The 12,373-nt window shown below is 50.1% G+C and overlaps 1 protein-coding gene across 2 annotated transcripts in view; it reads right to left on the bottom strand.

The window, feature by feature from the left end:
• The window catches only part of DNAH3 (dynein axonemal heavy chain 3), a 146,856-nt gene that overhangs the window by 19,397 nt on the left and 115,086 nt on the right, over window positions 1-12,373 (bottom strand). For both annotated transcript variants that reach the window (XM_081132049.1, XM_081132050.1), the window contains exons 51-52: window positions 6,992-7,190; window positions 1,537-3,678 (exon numbers count right to left, since the gene is read on the bottom strand). In XM_081132049.1, the coding sequence (XP_080988175.1) occupies window positions 1,537-3,678; window positions 6,992-7,190 (2,341 nt within the window). The remainder of the gene's footprint in view (window positions 1-1,536; window positions 3,679-6,991; window positions 7,191-12,373) is intronic.

Here is a 12,373-nt window from a genome sequence, read left to right as displayed (position 1 = left end):
GGTCTCGCCCACAAAGATTTTAATTTAATTGGTGGAGGGCGTGGCCTTGGCATGGAGATTTTTCTTAAAGCTCTGTGCAGCCAAGATTGAGAACCATTACAGTGCATGATGGGAAACTTTCTAGGGGGGCCAGTGGAAGTGTGGGAGGGCGGGTCAGGTGGACAATGCTTGAGCCCACGGGTCAACCGTAATCAGAAAAAAATGGGCAGCCAGACGGCATGTGCGTCCCGGCCTGTGGTGTCTCCTGAGTTGTTGTTCGTGCTGAACCTGACCAAGCCTCCGGCACAGGGGAGAGGGAGCAGGCCTTGCGCACCGCTGGAGGCGAGTGGCCCGTCCTCTACCCACATGCCATCACTTTGCAGATCATATTCTGACCTTCCCCCATGTGTCTTCAGTCCTGGTTACTGCTAGTTTCTCTCACTTAAATCTGCCACAATAAGGACATAGAGAGAAAGAGCAAAGGTACGAGATGGGGGCCATAAATTGATCTTTGGCAGTAACATTTTGGCATAGGAACCTGGAAAGGGGACCAGTTCATATCAGCTGCCTCCGACCTCCATTGAGAGGGGCGGGGTGCTGGCTTTTCCCCTGGGTCAGGATGCGCGTGAAACTCCTCAGCCTCACAGAACAGGTCAACCTCGTCATTGGCATTTGTGGTGCTCTTTCTTCATTCAGCTACAGAGAAAACTAAAGCTTTGCAATCCTCCAACAGAACAGAAGACTAATCTATTCCTGCCAACAACTCATACTCTTTAATAAGCACAGATGATTTCCGGAAAGATACACAAACTGGTAATAGTAGTTACTTCTGGGAGCATCAGGAGGAATATGTACCTTTCACTGAGTTTCCCAACCTCAGCACTACTGACATCTTGGGCCACGTAATCCATTGTGGGGCATCCTGCGCACAGTGGGATGTTCAGCAGCATCCTTGGCCTCTATCTACTAGATGCCAGTAGCACCCCCTAGTTGTGACAACAAAAATGTTTTCCCAGTTTGTCAAATGTCCCTTGAGGGTGCAAAATGGCTGTGGTTGAGCCACAGTCCTATACCTTGTGGCATTGTTTGATTTTTTAAAAATTATTACTCAGTATTAATTATTCAAAAAATTCAAAAATTAAAAGAGAGAAAAGCCTAGCTGAGAGACATGATAGTGAGAAAAAATGATTTAAGACAAAGGTGACAAATTAGCAACCAGGCTAAATCTAGCCCCAGCTTGGCCCTCGCAACAGTTTTAAGAAAAATTTGAATGAGTTATTAAGGTGTAAAAATGGGTGATTTCCGCATTTCTTGTTTCTCTTGAAAAATGAGACGATCTGGCTCACATTACCAGAGGACTCAGTGCATGGGAACTGAGTAGCAGCTGCCCCTTTAGGTGGGAAAAGAAGCCTGCAGTCGCCCAGCCCCCTCTTGGCCTGTTCAATGCTCTGCCTTCAAAGCCATCTGAGTTCGAGACTCCTGCTACAAGGGACATACAGCTGTCATCCATGCACACGCTGGGCGCTTTATGTCCTTCACACTACATTCTACCCTTACCTGCCATTGGGTCTGCGCCGGGAGAGAGCACGAAAATGAGTGGCGTACAGCAGCTGGAGTCATTGTAGGACCCCTGGAGGTCAAACGTAGGGGCCTCAATGTACGCGTTGCCCATGTGCTCAGCAATGAACTGCCGGGTGGCTGGAATCATCTTGTCGGGCCGCAAACATCGGAGGACGGCCATCTTCTCCAGCCCTTGAAGGAACTTCCAAGACCCCGGGAAATCCTCCTCCTGGGGCCAGGCTGAGTCGTAGATGAGCTTCCACTCGCTGGCGTTTTGTTTGAAATGTTCCATCAGGCCTCTGAGCTTGGGCAAGGTGGACGCGCGCACCACCTCGGCCCACGCTTTCTCAGACAGCCACTCGGACGCTGGGTTGGGGAAGGGGTTGTCCAGGGCAACGCCTCCGGTGAGAAGAAAGTACCAGATTTCCTCGTTAATCTTCTTTTTCTCTTTCAAGATGCCAATGGTCAGCAGGAGCGAGAAAAGCAGCTTGTCCTTCTCGAACAGGGAGCGGCAGACGTTGTTGTAGATGCTGAGGGTGAAATGCTCGATGATGTACTCAATGCGCAGCTCCAGGTCCTCGCTCTTGCCGCTGTGGGCCAGGGAGTGCGTGTAGAGGTTGATGAACCACGTCAGGGAGTACTGGTACATCGGCTCGATGTTGGCCAGGTCGGAGATGCAGAAGAAGACGGTGGCCGAGTGCACGGCCACGGGCTTGTAGCCCAGCCGAGTCTCGTCGATCTGCGTTTCTGTCACGGAGGCAATTTTCTGTTTCTCGGAGATCTCTTCAGACAGCTCTTTGGAGGACGACAAGACTTTGATGGCAGTCTCGTCCTCGAGGATGTTGCCCTCGGACAGGGAGAGGACCTCCAAGATCTTATCTTCTATCTCCTTCAGCTGCTTTTTGTTCTCAGCACTTTCCACAATCAACTGGTTCTTCTTCTCTTCCAGCTCCGGCTTCTCCTTGGCAGCCACGATGCCCAGGAGCTGATCCTGGAGGCCCAAGGGGGTGATCATGAAGTTGAGGAGGCAGACTTTCACGGCGACTTCAGGGAGGTAATGCGGGTTCCTCAAGCGGGTCGTGATGTATAACTTGAAGTCCTTGGAGTATTCAATGATGTTTTCGCCCAGCCTCATGTATTCAACCCCTTGCTGCTTGAACGTGGACTTGAGCAAGATGGGTTCAATAAAGGCATCCAGCTCTTCTCCAACGTTTTCTAGTAAGACGGGGGTGCCAAACTGCAGAGCATTTTCCAGGGTCCTCACATAGCTGCTGTCTGTGAACTTGGTGACAGACAGCTTATTCACTTTTTCCATGTTCTTGACCCACTTGTTGGCCTGCCCCTGAGGGTCGATCATCAAGGCCCAGCGTCTGGAGTTGGACACAATGATGCCATTGTCGACGGAGAAGGAGTCCACTGGCAGCCCAGCGATCTGCCAGGCGCGAATTTTTATGGGATCCCCTAATGTGTTGCTGAGACTGAAGTCACTGGAGCCGGGGATGATCCTCTCTTTACATTGAGCCAACCACTGCTTTTGGCACGTGGCCCGATAATCCACTGTAAAAGCCCCCAGGTAAGCCACGGTCCCCGAGGACACCAACACATCCCCTGTCAGATTAATGTAGCGGATCCCCAGCTGCCGGGCAGCTTCCGTCCATCGGTCCTTCTCTCCCCCAAGACCGCTGATCAGCTTTTCTGCCCTGATCAGCTTTTCGGAGCAGATATGGATGTTTTCTTCCAAGGCCATTTTCTTGGCATTCGTCTCTTCAAAGTCATCGTTCAGGGCCTGGAGGCGGTCTTCCACCAGCTTCAGCTCTGCTCGCTTCTGGTTCAGCTTCTGCATCTGTGCACCCAGCTTCCCCTCAGCCTCCTTCAGCCGCTCCCGCTTGGGAGCCACCACCTTGGCCACGCGGTCGTACACCTCCATGGCCCTCACCCACTTGCACAGACCCTCGCAGGCAGATGACACATTTTTAATGACAGCTGGCTGGAAATCTGGATGGTCGATAAACCTTTCTCGGATCCGTTTCATGATCACTGGGGGGATATTGTCTTTGTCATATGTCTTAAGACTCTCCAGGAATTTCAGATCTCCAAGAATCTTTCTCGATACCCCCCAGTAATCTTCTATCATTTTCCCTGTTTGGGACGAGCAACAGAGATAAGACTATTATTAAGATGTTCTGCCTGACACTTAAAACTTTGCAGTGACTACTCTTCAGATCTGGCAAAAAAATTCAAAGTCCTACAGAGAAAGGGCAGACAAAATACTCTGTATGATACCATAATGATGGACCCACCATTGTATATTTTGTCCAAACCCACAGAATGTACACCACCAAGAGCAGACGATCGTGTAAACTATGTATGGCCTTTGGGTGATTACGATGTGTTAGTGCAGGTTCATCATTTGTAACAAATCTGGAGGGATGTTGACGATGGGGGAGGCTGTGCTTGTGTGGGGGCAGGCGAATATGGGAAATCTCTTTGATGTGAACTTAAAGCTACTTTAAAAATATAAAATCTAAATAAAAAAAGAAAAGTCTAAGCCCTTCACCATGGCTTGGGAGGCCCACCGACCTCACCCACCCCATCGCTGCCTTGCTCCTTGGACTTCAGTAACGAAGGACTTCAACCCCTTGATCCCTAGTGCTTCCCTACCACGAGCTGTGAATGCCTCTAGCTGGCTCCTGACCAGACTTGAGGCTCTTTTTTTTTTTTTAAGTGTTTTGTGTGTTTTTTTTTAATATATCTTTATTGATTTCAGAGAGAGGAAGAGAGAGAGATAGAAACATCAATGACGAGAGAGTCACTGATCGGCTGCAGCCCGCAACTCGGGCATGTGCCCTGACCGGGAATCGAACCCTGATCGTCTGGATCCTAGGTCGACGCTCAACCGCTGAGCCACGCCCGGCCAGGCCGAGGCTCATTTTTAAAGCCACCCTTCCCTAAGCCACAGAGAGGTTTCCCTAGATGACCCTCACTAAAGCGGGCCCCTCTGTCCCTCCCCCAGCATTTTCTTTCGTCTCAGCTGCTAGAACGCCCATTCCTTTTATAGCATTTATTTCAATCTGCGATTTTTTCCTACTTTTTATTGTCAGCCTCTCCCTCAAAGCTGTGAGCTCCAGCTGTATTTGCTATGCTCTGGCACAGTGCCTGAAACTCAGTCTTCAATTAGTATGTGCTGAATGAATGTTGCCTCTTATCCCAGCCATGGATGGAGAGGGCAAAAGAGCCAAGTCTGGGAGGTGGTTGGATGGAACCCGATGAGTCTTCCTTGTGAGAGAGTGGGGGAGGCCCGAGAGAAATCGAGGGTGAAAAAAGAAGCTTGCAACTGGCCAGAAGGCCATCCGTGACCTGCCCAGGAGTAAAGCAGGGTCCTATTCTCCTTAGCACCCATGCTGACAAAGGGCTGACTGGGTGAGCCCCTTCCTCATCCCAAGGCAGCGCTCCTTTTAAGGGTTGATGTGTTGAAAAGATTGGAGGTCTTTTTGGCTCATGGCACTGTAAATACTTGCCAAGCTCTGGCTCATCAAAAAAAGTGGTACTTGAGTCCTGGCTGAGTGGCTCAGTTGGTCAGAGCGTCATCCTGTACACCAAGAGGTGGGAGGTTCGATTCCTAGTCAGGGCACACACCTTGGTTGTAGGTTTGATCCCAGGTCGGACAATCAATCGATGTTTCTCTCTCACAGTGATCTCTCTCTCCCTCTCTCTCTCTCTCTCTCTCCCCCCTTTCTCTATCTCTTAAATCAATAACATCGTCTTCGAGTGAGCATTAAAAAAAAAGTTGCACTTGAGACATTATATTAATTACAATAGGTCAAATGTGTCCTGTTCCTAATGCAAGCACAGCAATCAAACAAATATTTCCCATGAAGGTTTTTGACTGCCTTCAGGAAAATGACCTGCTCCATTTAAATTCAAGACGCCCCAAATGAACTCAATTGCTCTTGCTCCACTCCAATGTACTGGCTGAATCCTGCGGGTTAAATGAACAATATATACAACTTGCTTTACTTTTGAAATAGAAAGGCGAACGATGGGTCCTGTGTGGATCATCAATGATCCACGAAGAGAACTGACTTTTGGGGCCTGGCCATGCTTTGTGCACCATCTCAACCCTGGCTGCACCTTTGACCACCCAGGAGTTTAAAAAAACTCTAATGCTCAGGCTATATCCCAGACCAATGGAATAGGGATCTTTACAGACCCCTAAGAGGGGGAGGGCTGAGGGCATGGGCTCCAGCCTTCTTTATACTCCCAGGGGGTTCTAGGCACAGCCAGAGTGGAGACCCACTGAACACACCTCAACTGGTGCCCTAAAGGATCCCCCTGTCGAGTCCACATCCTCCTTGTCCATTCCTGGTCCCCTCTGCATCTTCTTCATGGGGTTTATGGCCGAAAACCAGCCAGGAACCAGGGAGTGCTAACCAGTGGGAAGCAGAAGCCAGAATCCTTGTTCCACTCCAAGACCCCTGACTTGATACGGAGATGCTACATATAACTCAGATTTTAAGGAGATCTAATATTCACCTATTAATGCTTCTAGCCTCACTTACACAAGGAGCTTTCCTCCCTCCCCTAGAAGCCTTGTCTCCCCTCCTCCCCTCCCCGGCTGCGCCTGCCTCCCTCGGCCTCCTCTACCGGCTCATGCTCCACCCCACCCCACCCCACCTCTCTCCTCACGGTGTGTCTTGGTCTCCTTGTCTCTGTCTCTCTTCCACTTGCTCTATGTTTGTGTGTCTCTGCGTCTGTCTCCATTTCTCTCTCACTCTCATCTCAGCCTTTGTGTCTCTGTCTTTGTTTCTCTTCACACCCCCATGTCTGCCTCGTGTTTCTCTATCTGACACTGTGTGCATCTCTCCCTCCCCACCCCCTCTCTGTCCCCCTCCTACTTCCTTTCCCTCCTGACCTCTCTCCGTTTGTTTTCTCTTTGTGCCTATGTGCGTGCACGTCATGTGTCTGCACATACGACCATGCGTGTACGTGTGTATGCATGTGCACATCCATGTGTGCACGTGGGCGCATGTGTCCATGTGCACGCGTGTGTGTGTGTATGCATCTAGATGTCTGGGTCTCCGATTCTTTCTCAGTATTAGTCTCTCTTGTTGCTCTGTCTCTGTCTCACTAGCTTTCGGTGGTTCTCTCTCTCTGTCCCTCTGTCTCTCTGTCTCCCTCGATCTTTCTGTTTCTCTCTCTCCCTCTGACCCCCACACTACTCTGTGTGTCGTTGCCCCACATCAGCCCCTTTGTCTCCAGGACCTTCATTTTTGTAATAATTTGCAGGCAGGAGCCTTGACTCAGCTCGGCCTCGCCTACAGATACCTGCACTTTCCTGGCTGACCGAGAGGAGAGGGGATGGCAAAGATGCTCTGGGGAGCACCTACGCCCCGGTGCCTCCCTCATTTCCTCCAAGATTCCGCGCACTGCCCGGTGCTGGGGGGTTACCTACCACTGCCACTGGGGTCCGGCTTCCTCTCCGGTCTCAGCCCTTTCATGACACAAATGCTCTCCATGACTAGCTTGACGGGGCCTGGGGGGTTCTGCATCGACTTCACCAGTGAGATGTCCGCTGGGTTCAGGGTGTCGAGCGCAGCCAGTGCAGCCTCCAGTGCCGGCATGGCCTCTGCCAGGTCCCCCTCGCATTCGTCCTGCAGGCAGCACAGGGACAAAGGAGTGAACGCCAGTGCCTGGCACCCGGGGGCAGGGAGCAAAGCTCTGCTCCTGGAGAAAGCCAGGGAAGTGGGCAGAGGCATCCCCGCACGTCCATGCTTCCAGGAAGGCGCCCCGGAGCTCTGCGTGCAGGAAGGCCTGTGAGGCCCTTGGGGGCTGCAGCTTGGATGCCTTGGACATTTAAGAATTCACCTGGTTTGTGATCTTTAAAAAAAAAGTAAGCCTTTGATTTTTTTTTTAACCAATTCCCAAGAGATCTATGCAGTGGGTGACTTCACACCCACTGATCGGGATGGGCTGAGAGAGGAAGGGTGAGGCTCCAGGGGTGAGTGACAGACCGGAGGAGCCAGCACAAGTTGAGGGAAGAACAGGCGTGAGGCGTGGGAGAGGGGCGGGGACGCATTGCAGGGGCAGAGTCAGGGACAGGCGAAGCTTGGGGCTGGGCAGGAATTTAAGGCCAGAGTTTAAGAATGAAGAACAGGGATAGAGATTGGAGCTGATAGTGAAATCCAGGAAGAGACATTATTTCTTCATTTGAAAACAGAATTAGCTCGGCCGGCGTGGCTCAGCGGTTGAGCATCGACCTAGGATCCCGGAGATTGGGGTTCAGTTTCTGGCCAGGGCACATGCCCAGGTTGCGGGCTCGATCCCTGGTGGGGGCGTGCAGGAGGCAGCCCATCAGTGACTCTCTCATCATTGATGTTTCTCCCTCTCCCTCTCCCTCTCCCTTCCTCTTTCTGAAATCAATAAAGACATTTAAAAAACACACCAAAAAAACAAAACAAAATTAACACAATGAAATATTGTTCAGCCATAAAAAATACTGATTCATGTAATAACACAGATAAGCCTTGAAAACATTATGCTGAGTGACAGAAGCCAGACACAAAAACGCCAGCTGCCACATGATCCCATTTACATGAAATGTGCAGCAAAGAAAATTCCATGGAGGCCGAAAGTAGCTTAGTGGCCGCCAGGGGCTGGGGAGAGGGCGGGGTGGGGAGGGGCTGCTGATGGGTTTCCTTTTGGGGTGATGAAAATATTCTGGAATTAAATAATGCTGATGGTTGTACAACTGTGTGAAAATACTAAAACCGCGGAACTGCGTGATTTAAAAGGGTGAATCTTAACGGTATGTGAATTATATCTCAATTTAAAAAAAGAAAGCTTAACATTGTAAGACTTTTAGAACAGGAAGGGATCTTACAGATGAGTTAGAGGTCCAATTACTAAATCCGAAAAAACAAAAGGAAGAAAAGAAAAAAACCCAAGATTTCATGAAGCAAAATGAGTCAGCTCAGGCCCCACAGCTGGCCAGTCAGGGAGCCGAGCTCCAACCCTGAGCTGCTGGCCTCTCATGCAGCCCAAGGGGGGGTCACCCAGCCGCGAGGGAAGCGAACTCCAGGAGACAACGTCAATCCTGGGACAGAGCAGCAAGGGTTGAAGTCTATGTCCTGTAGGTTTATTGTGATAGGCAAACAGGACACGGGTGGTCCTGCTTTCGTGCATGGATGTGTGTGTGCACATGTACACATGTCCGGGGGGGTGTATCATGGCTTCTTTATTTTAGGTTTTCTGCTCTTCTTAGAAACTTACAGCAATGTTTTATTTAGCTTCATTATATTCAAACAACCCCCCACCCCCAAAATGCGCCATGTCAGATGTCCCCAGCATCAGAATGAATGGCTCCGTCCACGGGTCACTCGGTTTGGCCCACTTCAGCCATAGGATGTGCACCAGGGTGGGAGGCAAGAGGGGGAAGAACTAAAACCAGTCCCTGCGCTTCTCACGGTGGCGGCAGAGGATACCAAAGGCATCGATGGGACCACAGCTTTGGCTTCTCGGTGGACTCCCACCATCCCAAGCGCTCATGGCTTCATGTTATCCATAGTTCCGAGTCCCTCTCTTAGAACCGGCCAGACACCTCGGGGCCCACACTCCTGCTTCGGGTGGCCTGGTGGCTCGGCTCCTTCCCACAGGGTCAAGGCCTGGGTCCGCAGGCTTGTTTGTCAGGTGACTCAAACACGCTCTGATTGTAACATTACCTGTCACGGTGATTTCCAGCCCTGAGAGCATTTGGGGTGTACTCCTCTCCAGGCCCACACCCAGAGATTCTGATTCACTCAGTTTGGGTGGGGTCAGGGCACCTGCATTTTAAACTCCAAAGGTGATTCCGCCTCACAGCTCTGTCAAGAAAGTCCAGTTTACACTTTTGAAATACTGAAAACCAGGCAGGAAGCAATAGGCTTCAGTGCTCAAGAGGAGGGTGGCACTTGATGGGTGAAACACCTCCTTAAGATGGTCATTAAAATTATTGTATGACATTCTGGAAAAAACATTTGTAATATGATGGTAAGAAAATTTAAAAATCCCAATGCACATTGCAACCATGCTATGACTGCAACAGCAAAGCTATCCCCGGGTACAGATTGGACTGGAAGGAAAATCGGAAAAGCAAAGGGTTAAAGTTCACTTCTTTTTGTTGTTGTTGCAAATCCTCACTGGACGATATTTTTCCATTAATTTTTAGAGAGAGTGGAAGGGAGGGAGTGAGGGGGAGAGGGAGAGAAACACACACACACATTGATTGGCTGCCTCCCAAATGTGCCCTGACTGGGAATCAAACTTGAGACCCTTGGGTGCATGGGCCGATGCTCTACCACTGACCCATTCTGGTCAGGCCTAAAGTTGACTTTTTAAAAATTCCTTTGCCCTAGCCAGTTTTGCTTAGTGGTTAGAGCATCGGCCAGTGGACTGAAGGGTCCTGGGTTCGATTCCAGCCAAGGGCATGTACCTGGGTTGCAAGCTCCATCCTTGGCCCTGGTCAGGTGGGTGCAGGAGGCAACCAACCGATATGTCTCTCTCTCTCCCTCCCTTCCACTCTCTCTGAAAAGCAATGGAAAAAAATATCCTCAGGTGAGGATTTAAAAAAAATTCCTTCATCTGTGTTATTACTGCTAAGTTATTTGTTTTTATGATAAAAAAAATTACTATTAAAAATGGCCCCTGTAGTTGGGTGGGGCTGTGTGAGAGACATGAGCACAGTGCATGCTGATGCAATGTAACCCGCTCGGCAGTGACTCTGGCATCATTTATCATCCTCATTAGGGAAAAAATGATCCATTAACTTCAAAAGAATCGACCAATTTAAGCTGTACTTGTGAAGCCAGTGTTGGGGCCTGAATCTTATCAGCCAGTCCCCTCACCTCCTGGTGTGGATCCCACGTTGGGTGCCCTCCCAGGTCGTCTCCTTTTGAGGGTGTGAGGACATTAGTGAAAATCAGTGGTCCTGGAGGTGTAGCCCTTGAGGTTCAGAAAGGATTTGGCTCCACACAAGAGCCTCAGGGAAACTCAGAGCCAGCACAGATTCCTTCTCCTCCTGGACAGTCTCTTCCCCTCCTGACTCACCTCCGGGATGTCACTCCCAGTCCGGGGACAGGATGGCAGAGCCTTGGACCTCACCCTTCACAGTGAAACCAGGAAGGAGTGTGCCTAGTCCTCGCCTTGTAAACCTCTCACGTCCCTCCTGCTCCAGTGGCTTCTGTTCCCCTCTCACACTGTAGAGCAGAACCCTGGCGGTGAGGTGCCCACGTGTGGCGACAGGCTGGCCTTCACCAAACAGGTAAGTCCGATTGGTACCCGGTAAAGAACAATTGTTTTGGGGAATAGCTAACATGGGCCATCAAGCTCTGACTTTGTGCTGGACACGTTAAAGCTTTACGTGCTTTCTCGTATTATCCCCAGATGAGGAATCTGAGCAAATATTGAGCCCTGATGTGCCCGATTCTAGAATAAAACCATGGAGGAGCTGCACATGTGCCTCCTGGGGCCAGGCCAGCAGTGCATGCGTGGGAAGTGGGCTGGCTGGGGCTTGTGGATGGGACACACACAGGGCAGCACAGTCCCAGGCCACTGACGGCGGAAACCCAGGAAAACAGGTCCCATGTCGCCAGATGTTTGAGTTTTGTCCTCAGAAAAGCTGAAACTTTAAAAATTTTACTTGAAATCTCTTGATTTTTAAAAGTTGATAATTATTCCAAGATTTTTTAAAAAGTGTATGTCAGTGTATATGTGCTTCTTCTGGAATCATGGTCAGATGCAAGGGCTTTGGAATCAGAGAGAGCTCTGGGTTTGAATCCTGCTTCAGTCACCTGGTAGCTTTGTGACCTTGGACAAGTGGTTTAAGTTCTGAGGCCACGATTTCCTCATCTGCAGACAGGGAGTGATGCCGCTTCCCTCGCTGGGCTCTTAGATGAAAAAGTAACGCAGACCAGGAAGAGGGGGCTACGGTCTCGGCGAGGGAAGGAATTCCCTGTCCCGTTCACTCCGTTTCCCCACCGCCTGGGAAAGCACCGGCACATAACAGGTGTTCAATGAACACTTGCTAAGTGAAGGCGTACGGGAGAAATCACCACGGCGCTTCCAAGTAGTCGCTGTTATTACCATCTTGCCGTAAAATGGCCAATCACCTGCTGGACCGCGGTTCTTGGTGCCCAGTGGTCACGGTCTTTTATGGTCCCACTGGCTTGCTACCTGTGCTTCACATTCATTGTGTGACTCTGAGACCAGGGACTGGATCCAAGGGAATCTACGAGAGGCCAGGTCTCGGGACTCGCTGGAGAGAAGCCAGTCTGAAAGCCCTGTCCTTTTCTAGAAAGTGCCTCATTATTTATTTATCCTAGAAGCCAGACACAGGCTACTTCTTGTTCAAGCTTCTGTTGGAAGAATGGCCAAAAGAATTTCCTAACTGCTCATTTGGAGCATAGGGACAAGTATCTTAAACTACGTGCCATGTCCCCTGGATTCCAATCCCACCAGCTCGCTGTGCAGCTCTGGAAGGTGGTTTCACCCAGGGGCGAGCCTCCATGCTGCTGACTTTCAGATATTGTTCCCTGTCATTCCTACGTCCAAGGCAGTTGTACTACTTTAATGGAATCGTGTAGCTGAAAGTGCTTTGAGAAATATATAACATCGCATGACTGTAAGGCAGGTTTGCTTCTAATAGCTTCTAATAGCTTTTCTTCTAGTAGGAGAAGCCTGTCCCAGGACCTTCAAATGGAGTACTATAGGTTCTACCACCTGCCATTCAACTAATGTTCATTCCACCCCTATGACACGCCAGGCACATCTGAGCAAAACCATGATGGAGGAGAGAGAGATA

The sequence above is a fragment of the Miniopterus schreibersii genome, assembly GCF_964146895.1.
Source record: "Miniopterus schreibersii genome assembly, chromosome: 3".
Lineage (NCBI taxonomy): Eukaryota > Metazoa > Chordata > Mammalia > Chiroptera > Miniopteridae > Miniopterus > Miniopterus schreibersii.
The sequence above is the reverse complement of the archived record's forward strand: the minus strand, read 5'-3'. Positions and strand labels throughout refer to the sequence as shown.